Below are 20,111 nucleotides of genomic sequence, written 5' to 3'. Positions count from 1 at the left end.
TAAGCTTTAACAAACTTTAATGCTGTCATGTTAATTTAAGCAGAGGGAGCAGATTAGATCACACAAGTATTATGCCCATGAATCAGCAACCTCCAGTAAAGTAAATAGGGGATGCTTTGTATGCAGCAGAACCTATATTTTTATACCAGATTTCATAAACATATCATTGAGTGCAGGTCCACTTTGCACTAAAGCTTGTGGCAAAGCTTCAGGTTTTTTAAAACAAGATTAACTGGTATAAAAACATATTTCATATATTTAGCCATTGAGGGAAAAACATGGAAAATGTATATATAATATAAATTAACAAGACTGGAAACTCTGTCTTCCTTTCAGATTAACTGCAGTTTTAGAACATTTAGCAGAATGACTTGAAGTATGATTTTTGTAGACAAAGGATTAGCGATTGCATAAGTTGGTGTGGTCTTTCATGGAGGTGAAAGTCATTTTTAAAGTTAGTAATCCAAATAGCTGAAGAAGATATTACAAATTAGAATGAATTAAGATGTTGAGGATATGATGATTGAAGTATAATAATGAAATCAAGGGGCAATCGGTTCTGAATAGCTAAAGACCATCGCAGAAAAATTCATGTACTGAGGTGGAAAAATTTTTGTGTCACTTCACACTGCAGGGGGCAACTCATATGACTGAATATTCTTGAAATTTAAAAAAGAGGTTCTTTGCATTGAGAAAACTACAGAGAGACTTACCGTATCACTGAAATTTGGCTAAGAACTAAATTCTGTAGATGCAGCTTAAGAAACATCTTTATCCTGCTGATCGGCTCTTCATACTTATATGATCCTGTTAAAAAAAGGACAGGAAAAGAGAGGGTAAGCCTGGACATGAACTGCCAGTAGTCTCCAGGCCATCCCGTGTCTTCTCTTGACTCACCCCTCCGGAGGTTGCACCCTTAATCTCTAGTAGGAGTTCCTTGTTGCCGTGACCCCCTTCCCCTAGCTAATAATATGAATTTTATTTTGAGAGCTATGCCTTAGTAATGGTGCCTGGCCTTGTTTCTCTTACTTTCTTTTCTTTTGGTGTAACTTTCATTTCTTTTTCACAAAGCTATGAAGGAGGAGATTTTGAGAAAGCTGCTGAGCTCTATAAGAGAGCCATGGAAATCAAAGAAGCAGAGACTTTGTTGATTGGTGGAAAGGCCACTTCGCGTCACTCATCAAGTGGAGACACCCAGAGTTTGAAGAGCACTTTCTCTCCCAATGTCTTTTTGCAACATGCACGAAGGTGACGCACAGGACCACATGGAGGCCAGGATCCAGGGGTGTCTTTTCACATTCAACAGTGGTGAAACTGGGACTTTCATACTCTTGCAGTCCTCTGTTGCACCAAGAGCCCATTTACTGGTAATCAGAGCTAAGATCTTGTAAGAAGATACTTCTTATGTCAAAAAATGAGCCCTGTACTGCAAAAGAGATGGGGGATGTGCTTTAACCTGCATTCAGAACACTAAGTGCTCTCCTCTTAAACCATTTTCAGTATTGCTAAATATTGTATGTATCTTTGCACATGGTAAAAGTAATTATAGCAACATTCCTATCCTAAATATATTATTATTCAGGAACAGTCACATTAACTGCAACTGCCATTAGATACTTGTTTACATACTTAATAATAATGTCTTAGAATGTTCCTTTCTGAGGTTTTCTTAACATAGACAGTCATGGCCAAAAATATTGACAGCCTTGCAATTCTGTCAGAAAATGCAACCCTTCTCTCAGAAAATTGTTGCAGTTGCAAATGTTTTGGTACTCACATGTTCATTTCTTTGGTTTGCGTTGGAACAACACAAAAAACAGAGAAGTAAAATCTGATACAATCCCACACAGAAACCCAAAAATGCACTGGCCAGAATTATTGACACCCTGTCTAAATTGTAAGAAATAATTGCTTTTCAAGCATGTGATGCTCCTTTAATTTGTATTTAGACACACCTGTTGCAATTAAGAGGTGTAGGAAATATAGTAATCACACTTGGAACCAGTTAAGATGGAGAAAAGTTGACTCAACCTTTGTGTTGTGTGTGACACTGAGTATGGAGAAAAGAATGAAGTGTAAAGAGTTGTATGTGGATTTGAGAGAAAGCATTGTGGAAAAACATCGGCAATCTCAAGGCTATAAGTCCATTTCTAGAGATTTTAATGTTTCTATATCCACTGTGCACAATATCATCAAGAGGTTTACAGCCCGTGGCACTGTAGCTAACCTCCCTGGAGGTGGGTGGAAGAGCAAAATTACTGGGGCATAAAGGCATAAAAAAGCAAGACTAGAGTATGCCAAAACTTATGTGACAAAACCACAATCCTGGGAGAATGTACTGTGGACAGGTGAGTCAAGGCACTGGATGCCTTGACTGTGTGAACGGTATCATGAAATCTGATGATTACCAAAGAATTTTGGGCCGCAACATAGTGGCTAGTATCAGAAAGCTGCGTCTCCACCAGATGTCATGGGTCTTCCAGCAGGACAATGACCCAAAACACACTTCAAAAAGCACTCAGAAATGGCTACAAACAGCGCTGAAGAGTTCTGAAATGGCCAGCAATGAGTCCAGATCTGAATCCCACAGAACACCTGTGGAGAGATCTCAAAACAGCAGCTGGGAGAAGGCATCCTTCAAATCTGAAGGCCCTGGAGCAGTTTGCAAAAGAAGAGTGGTCCAAAATTCCAGTAGCGAGGTGTAAGAAACTCATTCATGGTTACAGGAATTGATTGATTCCAGTTATTTTTTTCCAAAGGGGGTGCTACCAAATATTAAGGGTGTCAATAATTTTGGCCAGTGCATTTTTGGGTTTCTGTGTGGGATTGTATCATTTGACTTTTCTTCTGTTTTTTTTTTTTTGCGTTGTTCCAACGCAGACCAAAGAAATGAACATGTACCAAAACATTTGCAACTGCAACAATTTTCTGAGAGAAGAGTTGTATTTTCTAACAGAATTGAAAGAGCGTCAATATTTTTGGCCATGACTTTATTTATACTTTGGCTGCAGTCCTATTGTTGTTCCAATAAGCTTTGTGTAATTTGTTGCAGCTAATTGGTGAGGTGCAGGACACATCTTAGTTGTGCAGCTGGCATGTGAAGAGACGTGTGATCATGATATGACCCAGCACCTTGTCAGTTAGTCACAAGTAATTGGCAGGTTGGGCAACTCTTACATGAATACCGATAAAATTCTGGCCATAGTTTCATATTAGTATGCATTTGCACTGTAAGTTAACTATGATATCTTCTTTCAAAGGGAACCTGAAATATTACAATGACTGTTAATAAATAATATTCCATAAGCACTTCCCCCATATTGTGTTTGTGTGGAAATTACTTGGTAACCACATGGCTTCTGGGACTCTTTTTCTTCCTTTATTATAGGAAGTAATTGTAAATGAAACTTGTGGGCAAAATAAATTCTAGTAAGAAGCGTTTTTAAACTTAAGAGATAAATGTGATGTTGCACATTCTTTTATCCTCACATAACCAAAGTTAGTAGAATCATAAATTGCACAAGACTTTATTTCAATTACTTTTTACAGTCAAATATAACTCTTTGAACACATTTTGGAGCGTTTAAGAGAAGCATAAAATAAGAATATTAAAGGATGCTGTAAAGAAATATTTCCACAAGTTATACGAAACCTGTTGTGACTGTAAAATGTAGAATAGAAAAACTGTTTAAAAATATTAACTGCACACTGTGGTTTAGAATTACTTGAATGAACCTGAATGAAACACACACACAAATACAGAGATAAAGTAAAGGTTCTCCTTGACAAATGTCCAGTCGTGTCAAACTCTAGGACGCGGTGCTCATTCCCGTCTCCAAGCCTTAGAGCCAGCATTTGTTCGTAGCACGACTAGACGGAATGCTGTCACCTTCCCACCGTGGTGGTACCTATAGCTCACTCCACTGCGTGGATTTGAACTGCTGATCTTTCGACCTGGTGGCCCAGAGGCTTTGTGGTTTAAACCGCACATGTTTAACTACAATTTAATGTCCAACCTAGGCCACCAACTATTCCAGTTACAATCATGTTTCTCCCTGACTAGCTATTATAAAGGATTTATCAGAACTGGACAGTTTAAGAAAAAAATTGAACTATAATATGCATTTTATATTCAATATTTTAAATATTATTTTCCTGCCCATTTCTTTTAATACTAAAAGCAAAGCAAAGCGTGCTGCTTATATACCGCCCCATAGGGCTTCAAGCATTCTCTGGGCCGTTTAAAAGTTAATTATGCAGGCTACACTAATACCTGTTCAGCTTTTTACTGTAGATATACAAGCTTAAACAAACTTTCAGACTTGTTCTGTGTCATTCATCTGTAAACTAAACTGTGCGAGTTTTAAAAAAACTTAAATAAGAGTATATGCAGTGGCTGAATAATGTTATTGTCTGTGATAGTACACTAAACATTGAAAAATTACAGTCTATTTTACCTTCCATTCAAATATGGTTTTAAAAAAATGGTATAAACATCAAAAGCTGCTGTGATGCTGAAAACAGAACTATGGTAAGAAGGAATGATGAGAGGATAGTAAGACTGCTTCACTTCTAAAGGCTCCTTTCAGCTTTCCTTTTAATTGTTTGCCCCATCTTAACCTACTTGCTCTGTCATAAGTACCTTCCCTTTGATAAATGATGTATTTTGTGGATGGCTGCACATAACCAGCTTATGTGCCTAACTGGGACCATGTGAAAGCATACATATTTGGAAATAAACCCCACTTAATTTGTTAGTACCTATTTCTGAATCGACATGGTTAGAAACGTTATAGTAAACCTACAATAGTAAATGTTCAAGATTTACTTCTAGTGTGAAACATCAAAGCTTGGCAAAACTTAATTTTGAAGTCTCATTAGTATGTGTAATACTGGTTGAAGGACTCTGGGAGCTGTCAAAGGATGTTTTGTGAGCTCTGGAGGTACTAACAACAAAAGTAGATTAAAGCTTAGGATGAGGCCTTAAACTGCAACAGTCAGTGTAATGCTAACTTATTTATAATTGGCCAAGTTTCATTTTCAAGGCCATTGCAAATGCAATAGTTGGTACAAAGTTCAGGGCTACCTTTTGCCCACAAAAAAGAAAAACAAAACAAAACCCAACAACCAGTTTATACCCTGGCACTGGGAACGCTACACATGTCAGGGAAAAGAAACCAGTTCAGTACATACTGTAGCATTCTAAATGATAACTGTCCTTTGCTGCAAGTCGAGAAGATTTTTATTAAAATATTTGCATTTTCATTAATCAAGTGAGAACTGCGCTCTCTAATTAAAGTTTATTTCAAAGTAAAACTGTCATCCCAGCTTAAACTCGCAGAAGACACAAACAACAATAGTGCTGTAAAAATTCATTGAGATAGCAGGGTATTTTACAGTTCATTTTAGGACCAGAGCATTTATACCAGTTAACTGTGACTTCACACTGAAATATCAAACTTCCCAAACTGTTTTTGTAAATCTGTTTAATTTTTCCCCACTGAAGTACTGTTTCAAACATGCATATTTTACCATATATGTAAAATGGGATGCTGAAAATAACAGAAGTATATCCATTTAAGTGTATGGAGAAGTAACAGGCACATGTTTTGTGTTACAGAATGCCAAGGGCCTGGCTCACACATAAAAACCAAGCTGTAATTCAGTGTAATATGTACAAGTCTTAGCAAAGCCTTAGGGTCCTTTCCTTTCTTGCTGCCAATGAGAAAGAATACACCGCAATCCAACTTCATTTTGCCCATCTTCTGGTTTGTAGCTATGTATAAACCATAATTCCTGGTTCAATACTATCCAGTCAGCTACCTGACTTCAGATCATGCACTGATTCTGGTAAATTTAACAATTCAGTTAACTAAAATAATTGTTCCTGGTTTCTACGTAATAAGTTAAGAATTATAACATGCTCCTAACATGACAGTGGGCAAAGGGAGTGCTCAAGATCGAAGCATAGACTCTCAGAGGTTTCTGCACTAACAGTGACACCACATCAGTCTTCCCTAATGTAATCCTCTCTGTTTTGGTCCAGTTTCCATCATGCCATTGGCCAAGCTGCCTAAGGCAGATGGGTGTTTCATACATGCCAAAGCAGTTAGAGAGATCCAGGTTAAAAAAAAGCTACTCAAAGTAAACAAAAATGGTAAAGCAATTATTAAACATTTCATTTATCTAAACAATATAGCTTTAAGTAGCCAATAAATTTTTGTTTTAACTTTATATCTAATTTTTCTTATACTACTACACTAACAACAACCTGTTTACCAATACTAAATGTATCGTTATTTGGAGTGGGCAAAAAAGGGCAGTTGGCATTATGTGTTGTATACCAATAGTTTTTTCAGTAGCTTCCTTTAATTCTCAATTAAAACATGGATCCTCATACCCATTGCAATTAGGTCACATAATTAATCAGAAGAAAGACCAAACTGGTTACAAAATAAATTCAAGTGTTCAAGTTACAGTATGGTTGAAGCAATCTTTGTGCTATATGCTCTTCATCTTAGCGATAAGTTCTTCTAGACTTTCCTCTGACTCTTGAACAGTTGCTCCATCTATAGTGTTCTCTTCCTGTTAATGACAAAAAGAGGTTCAGCAACTCTATCCACTACTGCCCTCCTCCCCCCCAAAAAGAATTTCAATGAGTTGCTCTGAGCATTCCTTGCCCACCGGCACTACTGGCTAGGGGAGGTGCCTGTTGCAGTCCAGCATCTCAAGGGCTATGCTTTGTCCAAGCTTTATCTGCAGGATAATCTGGCACCCATTAAGGAAACCAAAGTAAAATAAGAAAATAGCAGCCTACTCCCAGATAAGCTTAGGTGAGGTGGCTGAGAGCCATTTTTCAAATGTGCCTGCAGCCCAATCCCAAACAGACTGGGCAAAGGACGTTGATAGAGTGGGATTCGATTGTTTTAAAAAAGTTTAGCAGAAAATGGGGGTTCTTAACCGAAAAAGCCCCCTTGTGCTCTCTAGTAGCAATTTAAAAATATATTAATATTTTTCTGGCAGTATTCCTCCTACTCACCCGGTACTGCGGACCTTGAAAATATGCAGAAATTGAAATATGCAAAAATCTACATAGCACACTGGGGCTCTGAATAATTCTTTTTTAAAATACTTAAATTATTTTGAAGGATAGCGTGGAGGAGCAAAAAAACCTAGTTTAAGCATTAAGTTAGTTCAAATCAAAAATTGTTACTTTTACATTGGTACAGTGGTACCTCACTAGACGACCTCGCAAAACGACGAATCCGCATGACGATGAGGTTTTGCGATCACCATAGCGATTCTCAAAACAGTGATTCCAATGGGCAATTTTCGCTGGATGATGTTTGGGTCCCTGCTTCACAAACCGATTTTCGCAAGACGACGATTTTGCCACTAATTGGCGCTTCACAAAATGGGTGTTTTCAGGACCGATGCTTCGCAGGGCAGCCATTTTAAAAGCTGATCGGTGCTTTGCAAAATGGCTTCCCTATGGGTGATCCTTGCAAAGTGACGACAATTTTTCCCCATTGGAACGCACTGAACGGGTTTCAATGCATTCCAATGGGGAAACGGTTTTCGCAAGATGTTTTCACAAGACAGCGATTTCAATGGAACGGATTAGCATTGTCTAGTGAGGCACCACTGTATTTTAAAAGAACTTCTGTTACCTTGTTTGGTAATGTGTAGGCCAATGCAATCCCTTCTGGAAGATCAGGAAGTGGACCAGAGGCAGCTTTCAACTCCTCTTCTGAAATCTCAGAAACCAACTCTATACCTATACAAGTGTAAAGAAAATGGTTACTACAATTACTTTGCTGCCCTGAACCTGTTCCCGATTCAGGTAGCAATCGAAAGAGCAGAGAATGATGTTTAGAAGCCTCTCAGTAAATGTCACTCTTTCCACAATGACGTAATGCTGCTCCATCAAGGCTTTATGCAAGATATGCACATTACAGTACGGTCATTAAGTTCCTTTACTGCATTACTTCTTCCATTCAATCCTATGGCTCTGCTTTAGAGACATCACCACAGCAGGGTAAAAACTGCATATCTCCCTGCTCACTGGCAGTGTGTGTCTCTAGCCAATACTTTTTGCCTTGCCCTCTCCCAAGATGACACTTAACTTGTCACAAGGGGAAGGCAATGGGCCTCTGCACTCTGCCCATCCTTCTCCTGCTTGGAGAAGATATTTTCTTAGAGCCTTCTGACTGAAATTAACAACTTCTGCAGACTTCTAAAGTGTTAAATTCCTGGGCTGCAGCTGGGGACTTACATATGTACAGTGGTGCCTTGACTTATTAAATTAATCCGTATTGGAACAGTGGCCGTAACTCGAAAATTTCATAAGTCGAGGCACCGTTTTCCACAGGAATGCATTGAAAACCATTTAATTCGTTCCAACCAAAGGAAAAAAATCACCAAAAAAAGAGCTGCCCCCACTGCCCTCTGCCTCCCATCCCCACTGCCTCCTGCAGCAGCGGAGGTGGTGCGGACGGGAGGTAGAGGGCGGTGGGGACGGCTTTGGAAGCCCGGGAAGCCAAAAGCTACCCGGACTGCCGCACCGGGTACCGGCTTCCCGGGCTTCCAAAGCACCGGCACCTGGCGCAGCGGTCGGGGCGGTGTTGGAAGTCTGGGAGGCTGAGCCTCCCTTTTCCTAACTGTTGGAGTGAAAAAGCAGCCTCTTCGCCACCAACAGTTAGTAAATTTAAATTTCCCGCCCTTTCCCCCTGCCTTTTGTTTTTCATAAGTGGAAGCTCCGGCCGCAAGTCGAAGCAAAATTTTGCGCCCAGTGCTTTTCGTAACTCAAATTTTTTGCAAGTAGGCACATTCCTAAAGTCGAGGCCCCACTGTATATCATTCATGAGACAGAAAATAAATAATAACCCAGCAGGGTGATAAGCATCTGTTAGTATTAAGGTACTCCCTTTGCAAGTTAAAATGTAGAAAATTATAATGAATGACTAGATAAATCCAGTTTGTTCCGTCAATGTCTAAACTTACCCCAATCATTATCTTCATGTACTATTTCTTCTTGTTGTTCAAATACTTCTTGTTTAGGACTTGCTGCTTCTTTTTTCTGGAAACACAAGGACATCATGACTGACAAAAAAGAGTCTTATCAGACAAGAGCCATGTTATATAAATCTTAATTAAAACTTCAAATGGCCCAATTTGAGTGGCTATGCTGGTAAAAATTCCTGTAAAAAGAGTTCATATGAAATATTCCACCTAAGGAAGCTAAATTTTCTCCAGCGCCTCAAAAGCAGACGGAGCTCTGAAGTTTTGAGTCTTTTTGTTTTACCTTGAACTCCTCTTGCTGCTTCCTGCAGTTTCTGTCACCACACTGTGGATTTGGCTTCATTGTCATGGTGGGAAAGAAATCTTGCATGGCATTGTAACCCAGGTAAAAGCTCACTGTGCCGAAGTTTAATAAATATCTGTGGAAAATCGAAGAAGGCAAAGGCTGAAAATGGAAGATCTGCTCTGCAATTCTTGATGTTCACAAAGTGGTGATTGTAAGGAACTATTATCAACCAAGCTTTTCAAAATCAAAGCACCATAGGTTTAGGTTACTTACTTCAGAACATTTTGCACAAGGAGACCAGCGACCACCCCCATGGTTGTGGGAAGGCTAGCTGCACAAACCCCCTCTCGTTTCAAGGTTTTTTCATCTATGTTTGCTGCCACGACAAGTGGAGGTGCACACTGACCGCAAAAGAAGGTTGAGTAATACGTAAGGAGAATGAAAAAGATCATGTACACAGAAGCATTCAGGAGAATGACCCTGATAACTATGAATTAAGTTATATTAATAACTATATTAGAATATTAATTCCATTAATATTCATCCCATTCACCCCATCTCCAAGAAAGAGAACACTGTAGAAGGAGAGCAGAATATCACATACCGCAAAACAGGCTGATTCACCAGGTATGATCAACTGGATATGGCCAGAAACAGCGTTTTCACTCACTCCAGATTCCATCCATATTTGTCCAAGCTCATTACACGCCTTAAGAAAAACAGAATGACACACATTTCTTACACATACACACAGAGAGAATTTGCTATCTAAATAGATAGTGCATTTAAAAACACAAGGACCTGGCTTGATCACCTCAAAGTACTGGCTAGCCCAGTATTCTGCCTCTGTAAGTGTTGCCACAAATAGGAAATGAAGACAACAAAGGCTTCCACGTCTTGTTCCACAGCAATTAGGAGGCACATTTCTGTTGCTTAGTCGTTAAGTCATGTCCAACTCTTTGTGGCCCCATGGAGTCTGTAACAGCCTGGTCCTCCACAAATTCTCCCAATTTCCTTTCCAAGAACCAGCATCTCCTTGTCACGACATCTTGGGCCAGGAAATTCCTTTGTCTCTTCTGAATTGCCCACTATCCTGCTTCATCCAGAATAACCCCATGTTTTAACACTATGTGTGGGATAAAAATGTGTCTGGAATGCTGAACTTACTGTGTTGATTGCCATGCGAGCTTCAAAGTTATCCACACAGCTCAATACCAGATCAACAGGTTTTCCTTCTTCTAACCCACCTTTGCTGGAAGTACAAACAAACGAACAATAGGCTAGAACTGAGCTGTGTTTTGTTTCATTTGGTGGAGAAATGTCCAGGCTGTCAAGTGTCACATCAGGTCTGCCCAATTTTGCTTTGGGCCATCTCCCCTGCCTTTGTCCTGTTTTGTGCCCTCAGTCCCCACCTGCTGCCAGAATGCTGTCCCAAGATCCATTCCAAATTTTAATTTATCCTCTTGGCTGTACAAAGTTTCCCATCCACTTCAGAACATCTATATATCACAAACTCTAAAAATATATTTTACCTGATCCTATCCATAAAATGTTGAAAGTTGTTCATAGTTGTGATGTTATAATTATGTACTTCAAACTGGACATCAGGATTTATGTTCCTAGAAAATAAAATAACTACCCTGTAATATATAGCCTTAATGTGAAAACAAAACTCTAACATTACTTCCCAAGTCCTACAAGTCCTACAAATCCAATCCCTGTTTGAAAACAAGTCTAGTTGACTTCAGTATGTATGTATGTATGTAAAATATTATCCAATGCGGTTTACATAATTAAAAAGACAATATTTAAAAGCTAAAAACAGTAAATATAAAAATCATTAAAAGGAATTAAACAAGTATTGTATTAAAAACTGTAAATAAAATTAATACTAAAGCACATTTAAAACAGAACAGAACAATCCATTTAAAAACCCCTCATATACATGACTGGACTGGACGTTTTGTGAAAACAATCAATGTCTTATTGTAACCTAATGTTAGAAGAGCTACAAGTATGAGGTCCTATTTTACATGTTCATTTCCTCAATCACATACCTCAAAGTATGCTCTGCTGCGTGAACTTTACTCAGTCCAGCTTGATGAGGCTGGAAAAAGAGTCGGTTCATATTTGCCAGTTCCACTTTATCATAATCAAACAGGAGCAGCTAAAATAAAGATTACAATTAATACACAAATGGATGTCATTTGGGTTCCAATGTAGTATAAATATGACCACAGTCCTTTGCTTTGCTAATACTTATTCCAACTGATCTATATATGATCTTTCATTCAATTAGCCCTGACTGCTCTCTGTTTTAGGCAAGACTGAAAACATATGATGGATCTACTCAAAGCAAGGCATCCATCTACGTCTCTCGTTTATTTTCTTCCAGCATTTATCCCAACTGAGTAAGCGGGTGCCAGGAAGAAAACACAAAAAGACCTTGCAGTTCCAAGCTGCAATATCACAGCAGTGAAAGTACAAACAAGGGACATGCTTTGGTTTGATAAAAAGAAATGAAAGTAAATGCAAAGCAAAGCGTGCTGCTTATATACCGCCCCATAGTGCTTCAAGCACTCTCTGGGCGGTTTACACGTTAATTATGCAGGCTAGCACAAAAGGTAACTTTTTACCATCTATAGAGACTACAAGGTAGGTCTTGACTTCACAGCTGTTCCCAAACACCCATTTCCAAATGCTCAGGTAACAGTTGCTATGAGTAAAAATCCCTCTTCAGACAGTAAAACAATTGAAGTAATCTATATGCTGAGTAGATTCCTTTTAAGATCACAGATAAACGGCAAAAATGAAAAGTATACATATGCTTTTCTAAAACAGACAAAATTTGTGTTAAAGTTATTGCAAAGAAAATCCAAATTAACATCAACCTCATTGCCTACAGTTTGCCCATAAACTTCTGTGGGTTCCATGTAAAGAAAATTAAGCTCCCATGTATCCCCTATGTCTCTCTGCGGCATACATAAAAAGGAGCAGAGTAGAACCGGGCCACAGTGTTGTGTATACATGTAAGAAATTTAGTTTTGCTCACTGATGAAGTCTGCTTTGTGGTCCTGCTCTCACACTGCCTAATCTTTCTCAAGGGATTATTGCAAGTCTTCAGGATGATAAATTTACATATGCTGCCTCAAATTGCTTTTAAAAGAAGAGTACATTATTCTGTACATGTCAAAAGAGATAAGCACTAAAACACATGGTAAACATACATGGTCTGTCCCTACCATTACATAAAGAGAAGGCAGCCCATGGCAGCAGATGTTGGGGAGTGACAGCAAGATGCTGGAAGATGGAGCAATATAGGCCTGGTGGCTTGTGTTCTGCCCTCTGTCAGCCTGCTGCCTTGAGGAGAACACCCAGCTATTACCTGTTACAGTTTCTGTACGTGGAATGGGCCCATCTTTGCCTCAGGCAGCACATACCTTTAGCTGCCCCTGTGCAAGAGCTCTAGCCAATTACCGTTTCCAAGACATTCTGATTTTTCACACAAACACCTGCCTTTCCCACCTACGGTGGCCATTACAAAAACATCCAGCTGAGAAATAAATAATTCATCATTTCCCAAACTGTTAACACCCACCATGACATTAAAATGAAGAAGTGTATATTACCTTACCAATGCCACATCTTGTCAGCATCTCGGCCGTCACACTGCCAACTCCGCCAACACCCACCACAGCTACTGCAAAGGAGCGTATTTTCTGTGACAAGAAACCAATGTTGGTAAGTGCTCTGTTCCCTGAATTTATAACATGGAGGAAAACTTTTGCAAGAAATAGGAGCCCACCTCATAATCTTTCACAATTCCCATTCTTTTCAGTGCCATCAGGCGACTAGAAGCAGAGAGAGGGAAGAAAAATACTTGGTCAAGGAATAATAGCTTTGTCCTGTCATTGGCACAGCAATCTCAATACCAAAGTGAGACCAGCAATTCCACAGTTCATCCTGAGTGAAATCACTATTCTGCTTAGCACTTCATTGCCTGTGGCTTCAGCAGAGTCAAACAAGACAATTTCACTGATGTAATGACATTCTGGCACATCATCTAATCATTTCCAATTTATCTGGAAGTTGAGAATGGCAACTGGACTTCTTTCTTGTTAGGTTGAAATGTTTCACTGCTTGGATGAGTAGCGAAATGTTTCAACCTAAAAAGATAGAAGTCCAGTTGCCATGAGTCAACTTCCAGATAAACTCACCTGGATGACTGAGAATCTTCACAGATATATTGATACAAATTTTCCAGTTTAGTGCAAAAGATAAAATAGAACTGAAACCTTTTCAAAGTCCTGACTCCTGACAGCAGATATGGAAAATGCTAATAATTTCTATACTGTAGCCAGGAGCTCCTGATCAGTTACCGGGCACAATTCAAAGTGCTGGCGTTAACCTATAAAGCACTAAACAACTTGGATTCAAGCCATCTAAAAGACCACATCTCCCTCTGTAAGACTATCAGGGGAGGACTTTCTCTCAGTCCCATTATCCTCGCAGGCATGCTTGGTGGGGGCATGGGAGAGGACCTTCACTATCACTGTTCTCAGACTGTGGAACTCCCTCCCACAGGAAGGCAGACTGGCCCCATCTTTGTGTCCTTTGCACAGGCAGGCAAAGACAGGCTTTTCTTTAATGACTGACAGCCAGAGAGGTTTTTCAATTGTTGTGCTCTGATCTTTTTAAATGTGTTTTTAGTATTGATTTTATTTATTGTTTTTAATATTATACTTGTTTAATGCTTTTTAAATTTCAGTCATCTTGGTCATCTTGGAACTGCAGAGTTGGAAGGAACCCAAAGGATCATCAAGTCCAGGAGGCACAGTGGGGAACTGAACTCCCAACCTTTGGTTCCACAGCCAGGTAGCAATGCTACATGAGACTATCTTAATAAAAAACTGAGATGCTAGTATGCAACACATGCAGTGGTGAAAAGGGAAAAGCTTTTTTTGGTAATGGAAGGGAAAACAAGAAGAGATACAATCCACAGAATGCCTATAGAGATGACTCTGCCAACCCTGGAGTACAACGCCCAACATTCCCAGTCAGGACGGGCCATTCTGTATCATCATGAAACTTGTCTTCTAATTCTAACACCTCTGGGAGCCAATGAATAGCAGGAATCTCTATAAAATTGTGCATTATCTTTTGAGATTCCACATAGTCAACCCGTACAACTGAATAGGGAAAACAGAAGGAATAGAACGTTTCATCCTCTACATTCTGAGGTCGGAATGTAAGCTTCCCCCAATCCCCGAAAAGACTGCATCTGCACGATTTTCTCTTGAGCGTCTCCCAAGGGTCCCCCCCCCCCTCCTCTCACCTGTACGGATTGGAGTCCGTCACCTCCGGGCTCATCTGCTCGATCCGCGCTCGCTGGCCCTGGCCGCCGCCCCTCTCCCGCGCAAGCTCTTCCTCCAGTTCTTGGATGCGGCGCTGCAGCTGCTCCACCCGCTTCGCCGAGGCAGCCATGGCCGGCTTCCGAATCGACGGCTCAAGTCAGGACAAACTCACCGAAGCCGATCACGGAGACCACTCAGCTCAGCGCCACCCCACCAAAGACACGTCTCCACTCCCACCGCTTCCTGGAGTAACCGCCAAAGCCGTCCCCGATCATCCGGCGCTAGCAAGAAGAGTTCCGGCCAACAAGCGGTTGCTACGAGCAACGACGGGCGGATCTTATTGAACCTTTCAGAGGGTCAGCCGGGACAGTGCTTTGCCGCGATGCTTTTCTCCCCGGCAAGAAACGGGTTATATTAGATTTAAGGCACCACAAAACGTGTTTTGTTCTATGCCCTTAAGTCGGAACGGACTATTTTAAGTACAGTATATCACTTCAGACTACTTCACCACATGCAACTTTTCTAGGAAAATCATCGTCATCAAGAAGGCTGGAATCGATGATTCCCAGGGCCCCTTCCAGCTCTGCGGTTCTAAGATGATGATCTTCCAAAAGACTGTTCCAAAGTCTTTTTATTTTAAACGTGTGTACAGATATTTATTTATTTTTGCTACTGCAGAATAGTCTGCTTTTCGCCCCGGATAGTTCCACAAGGGCACTTAAGCGTCTCCCCAAAACACACACACACACACAAAAACCAAGGGTCTCACGCTACAATTCCCACCATCGCAGATTTCGCCCCGCCCCCATTGTGTCCCCCATTTAACCAGGTTGGCATGAGGGCTGCAAAAGCCTTTCAGCTCCGGCAGGCGAAGGGAAAACTGAGGGAGAGGCTACGGCGTCCAGGGTGCCGGAAGGCTTTCCAGAGGCCCTACGTTGTTTGCCTCAAGGGGCGATTCTTGGTCTTGAGATGAGGAGGAGGCTGCCTTCGCTCCCTCTCCCAATTCACCCGAAGGTGGAGGCGGCCCGCTCTGGTCGTGACGAGGACCGGTAGCTGAGGCGCGGCGACCTTTGCCTCAGAGAGGCGTCGTTTGGGGAAGGCAGGCGGCGGCGGCGGCGGCGGCAGGGGCAGGAGGAGCGGCCGCGCCTACGCGGGCGAGAGAGAAAGCGCCTGAAGATGGCCAGCGAGCCTGACACGACTGAAGTGAGGGAACGGCACAGGTTTGACCAAGGAGCCTTGGAGAGATACCTCCGCCAGCATCTGCCAGGCTTCCCTCCGCAGCCTTCCGAAGCTCTGACGGTCCGGCAGTACAGGTAAGGCGAGGGCTACCTGTCGCGCCAGGGAGGAAACCGCGGCCTCCTCAGGCGTTGTGAGGCTACAGCACACCCCACCTTTTGCCAGGCTAAGCAGAGCAAAGGTTTCGCCACAAACGTCTCCTTGAATTTGATTCTCACAGTAGGAAGTTCTGCAACTCCAAAAGTTTTGCCCTTTCCTGGCGGTTTGCTCTGCACTCCTCCTTGACAAAGCCTGTTGGAAAATGGAAATTTGAAAAGATTGGCCGGTCCTGAGAAGTGGTTATGTATTGCTTAGTAAAATGCTTTGTAGCTTTAAAAAAAGAGAAGAACGATCCCCGTTTCTCAGTGATACAGCCGCTAGTCACCCCTATCATTAAGGCTATCACCACAAGCAACCCATTTTAGGTGTTATGGAAGGCCAGTACTTTGTGTACTTTGTTACTATAACATTTTTTATGCCAGTGATGGGGAGAGGCAATTTTTGCATTTTCTGCTTTTACTTAGGTTGAAGTGTGGGATAATAACCATGTGTTACCTAGCCTTAGGCAGAAAAACATTTGACTTGGCCCTCTTGCACAGATGGGCAGCATTTGGGTTCCTCGTGGCCATGAACCTCATGAAGTTGTTGTGAGGACAAAGTGGAAACTGAGAAAGTGTGCTACATATGCTACTTTGAACTCATTAAAGGAAAAGTAGGATATAAATATGAAAAATAAATAAGAATGACCCTATATTTCCCAAAGTTTCACCACCTCTGGTTACTGACATAATTTCAATGCTATACTATATTATGTTACTACAGATCTCCAAGCAGTGAGAAGCTTTGGGTGTGATACTTACTGAGATTTGTTTCTCTTTGGAAGCAGGTTGCTGGAGTTTTGTAACATTTGCAGATGTACAAAAGTACAGGCTGAAAATAAGCAGAAGCACTCCTGAAGTTCCAGCAAATTTACAGTGTCAGACAAGTTACTGATAGTTATGTCACTCCATAAGGAAAATGCACGGAGAATTCTTCAGTTGAGCAATAGATTTTTTAAAAAGGCAAAACATAAATGTCACGGAAGTGTGCACATTTTATACTAATCTCCCTGTTTTGGTTGCATTTTATCTAATCCAGAAAGGGGAGGAGGGAAATGAGGATGCAAAGTACAGCAAGAGAGATTGATATTTACCATAGCCGCTACTAATTAACTAGCTTGTTAATAGTTTTGCTTCCTTAGAAACAAATATCCCATTAGAAAGTGAGATGACATCTCTAAGAATGACATATTTGTTACAACATGAGTTTTCATGGACAAAATACATTTGTTTCTGAGGATCATTTTACTTCAAGGAAAGGGATAAATTATAGAAGTTAATTATTCTCCCAAGCCATAGAGCACATAGAGACATTGCATTTTGTTTGCAAGCTGTCTTGCCTTTCTTTTTAATAAGAAGAGAAGCCTGAGAATTTCATAGATTCAGTGAGAAAACTCTGTAAGTCATAATGCCTTGAATGACAGTTGTAAAATTAGTATCTAAAGATATCTTGATTTTATCAGGAAAGCAACCTACATGCCTTAGGTGTGGTTGCTCTTCCAGAACACCCACAGCTTAACTCTCAACAAGCTAGTGAAATAGTTGGTAGACCTTGGAGGGGGGGAGGAAATACAATGGGCCATTATGGGTGGTTGATACCTTCTTAAAATCACCAATTTAGCTGTCTCAATTTTTTTCCCTTTGGGTTACAAAGGGCTCAAACTGACTGACAGAAAGCACTTATCAGCAGTGCTAGCCATGCCATTGAGCATGACAGTGCAATTGCCTCAGACAGCAGTTCTGGAGTATCATGGATGGACTGAACTCTTGTAGTTATTTAATTTGATCTCATTTACTGTTGTCGAGTGGTGATTGTAGGATATTTCACCTCATATGTCAAACTAACTTGGCTGGTTTTTGATACTGGAGACCTTGATACTGGGGCATCATTTGTTGCTTGGCCTTGGGCAACAGAATATCTTTGGTCTGCCTTTTTACTGTGTGAAGGCCCAGGAAGTGCCTTTTATACATGTTGCCCTAGGGTACAGGCAGTTAGACTAATATTGACATTATTGGTATTGTTTGTTTATTTAAATATTTATACATGGTGCCTCGACTTACAACCATAATCTGTTCCATAAGATGGGCGTAACTCGAAATAGTCGTAAGTCGAAGCACCATTTCCCATTTAAATATACTGAAACCCCATTAATCTGTTCCAGCCGGAAAACAACAACAACAACAACAACAACAACAATCATCATCATCATCATCTCATGGCTTAACATGAGCTGCTCTGATATACAGTTCACTAAAAACATGTTCATCAACTGGAAAGGCTCTAGAGCAGTTTATATACTATCAAAAACAAACGGCACTGAAACAAAGGAAAATACAGTGGTACCTCGCATAATGAAAACATCGCTGAACACTATGGGGCTGGGGGAAAAAACCACAACCCCCCTGCCACAGCCAGCCACAGCGGAACGCAATGAGGCTGGGGGAAAAAATCAATACCCCCCCAAGCCAGTCCCAGTGGAACGCCATGGGGCTGGGGGAAAAAACTAAAAAAACCCACACATACAGCCAGCCCCAGCGGAACGCCATGGGGCTGGAAAAAAACACTCAACTCCCTCACAATGGAATGCCATGGGGCTGGGGGAAAAACTCAACACCCCCCCACACACAGCCAGCCCCAGCGGAACGCTATGGGGCTGGGGGAAAAACACAACCCCCACCCACAGCCAGCCTCAGTGGAACGGCATGGGGCTGGGGGGAAAATAAAAAACCGTCCACCACACACCCAGCCCCAGCGGAACGCTATGGGGCTGGGGAAAAACACACACCAAAACACACAAAAAAAATCACAGCACAGAATCATAATCCCCCCCAAACCCAAACCCACCCTGTAAAACAAAATAAATGTACTTACTCAGGAGCAGAAAGCAGCTCCAGGCAGTCCCAAGCCTCCTCCAACACACTCACTCTAACCGTTGGGGTGAAAGAGCTACAAAGAAGCAGCCTCTTCTCCTAGCAACAGTTAGCAAATTTGAATTTCCCTCCTTTTCCCCCTGCCTTTTTCCTGTCACAACTCGAAGCTCTGGCTGCAAGTCGAAGGAAAGTTTTGCGGCCGTAGCTGGTTGCAAATCTAAATGGTCATAAGTCGGGACGTTTGTAAGTTGAGGCACCGCTGTACCCTGCTTTTCTCCTCGATAGGAGTAAGGTGATGTACGATATTAAAACAAACAATATTAAAAAATGTAAAACAATAAATGTTACATTATTTAAAAGGATTAATGTGATATCAAAAATTGACTGGCAGCCAGTGGAGCTGCTATAATGGAAGGGTGGTGGGATTATGTGATCCCTGCAACCAGCCCCAGTTGACAATCTGGCTGCAGGATTTTGGACTCGCTGAAGTTTCCAAACACTTTTCAAAAGCAGACCCAAGTAAAGCACATTGCAGGAATCCAACCAAAATGTAACTATGTCATGTGTCACCCTGGCCAGATCAGGTATCTCCAGGAATAGGCACAGCTGGTACACTAGTTTTAACTGTACAGATATATTCTTGGCTACTGGGCATTCTGGCTCAGGGATGAATCCAGGAGCACACCCAATCTGAGTTTTGGGGGAGAGTATAACATCTTGATGGTTGCAACTCTGAAGCGTTTCTGGTTGCAAAGTGGTAAGTGCTTTTGCTGATCAGGGAAAATGAGCTATTTTAAAATTTGCCATGAATTTTAAGCAACACTTTCACAATTCAAAGATGTAGTCATCTTGTTGTTTGATGACCTGCCTAAGAATACAGGGGGTGTAAATGAGTTGTGCTATGTCATTTTCTGTGCTGTAGAATGTAATGGAATATGTGAGCTTCCACCTTTCTGTGTAGTGAGGATATCTGGGGAGAGCAAGAAAGAGTCTTCTCTCCATCCCCTACCCTGACAACCTGACACAGAACTCTGTACTCTGCTGCAATTTGTACAATCAGATTGTTGTTGTGGGAGACTGGGGTTTTAGACTTTAGGGTCCTTAAGCAGCTCTCAGACTGCAGATTGCAGAATAATCCGTTCCAGCAAAATCACTGTTGAACGAAATTGTCATCAAGTGAAAGTAAAAATCCCATTGAAATGCATT

The 20,111-nt window shown here is 41.3% G+C and overlaps 3 protein-coding genes across 7 annotated transcripts in view; 2 read left to right on the top strand and 1 right to left on the bottom strand.

Annotated features, from left to right (window-relative positions):
• Positions 1-3,318, top strand: part of NPHP3 (nephrocystin 3) — a 47,350-nt gene extending 44,032 nt beyond the window's left edge. Inside the window, exon 27 of the mRNA XM_020804566.3 lies at positions 1,072-3,318. Within this exon, the coding sequence (XP_020660225.3) occupies positions 1,072-1,252 (181 nt within the window). The 3' untranslated portion in view covers positions 1,253-3,318. The remainder of the gene's footprint in view (positions 1-1,071) is intronic.
• A 1,901-nt stretch (positions 3,319-5,219) lies between these two features.
• Positions 5,220-14,925, bottom strand: UBA5 (ubiquitin like modifier activating enzyme 5). 4 transcript variants are annotated; one of them, XM_020804568.3, is made up of 12 exons: positions 14,643-14,925; positions 13,113-13,158; positions 12,937-13,026; positions 11,365-11,474; positions 10,840-10,926; positions 10,475-10,559; positions 9,912-10,016; positions 9,581-9,708; positions 9,305-9,440; positions 9,004-9,079; positions 7,671-7,777; positions 5,220-6,585 (listed from the first exon to the last, which is right to left on the bottom strand). In XM_020804568.3, exons 1-12 carry the CDS (start codon positions 14,789-14,791, stop codon positions 6,502-6,504), a joined length of 1,203 nt encoding a protein of 400 aa, XP_020660227.3. In that variant the 5' UTR covers positions 14,792-14,925; the 3' UTR covers positions 5,220-6,501. The 4 variants fall into 4 exon arrangements, with proteins under 4 accessions (XP_020660227.3, XP_072859601.2, XP_072859602.2 ...); XM_073003500.2 differs by lacking the exon at positions 13,113-13,158 and having other exon boundaries at positions 14,643-14,762; XM_073003501.2 differs by lacking the exon at positions 13,113-13,158 and having other exon boundaries at positions 12,942-13,026; positions 14,643-14,666.
• Positions 14,926-15,733: 808 nt separating this feature from the next.
• The window catches only part of ACAD11 (acyl-CoA dehydrogenase family member 11), a 69,341-nt gene continuing 64,963 nt past the window's right edge, over positions 15,734-20,111 (top strand). The window contains exon 1 of one of the 2 annotated variants that reach the window (XM_020804567.3): positions 15,734-15,974. In XM_020804567.3, the coding sequence (XP_020660226.2) occupies positions 15,838-15,974 (137 nt within the window). In that variant the 5' untranslated portion in view covers positions 15,734-15,837. The remainder of the gene's footprint in view (positions 15,975-20,111) is intronic. The other variant, XM_073003499.2, reaches the window with a different exon arrangement.

Source organism: Pogona vitticeps, chromosome 6 (genome assembly GCF_051106095.1).
Source record: "Pogona vitticeps strain Pit_001003342236 chromosome 6, PviZW2.1, whole genome shotgun sequence".
NCBI lineage: Eukaryota > Metazoa > Chordata > Lepidosauria > Squamata > Agamidae > Pogona > Pogona vitticeps.
Note: the sequence above shows the minus strand (reverse complement) of the source record. Positions and strands in the feature narration are given on the sequence as shown.

Excerpts from the sequence above, each read along its gene's own strand:
- UBA5 (XM_020804568.3), bottom strand. The coding sequence starts at position 14,791 with ATGGCTGCCTCGGCGAAGCGGGTGGAGCAGCTGCAGCGCCGCATCCAA. Across the intron at positions 10,927-11,364 it reads GCAGCAGAGCATACTTTGAG|GAACATAAATCCTGATGTCC; the intron begins GTATGTGATTGA and ends TTTATTTTCTAG. Across the intron at positions 10,017-10,474 it reads CTCGCATGGCAATCAACACA|GCGTGTAATGAGCTTGGACA; the intron begins GTAAGTTCAGCA and ends GTTTTTCTTAAG.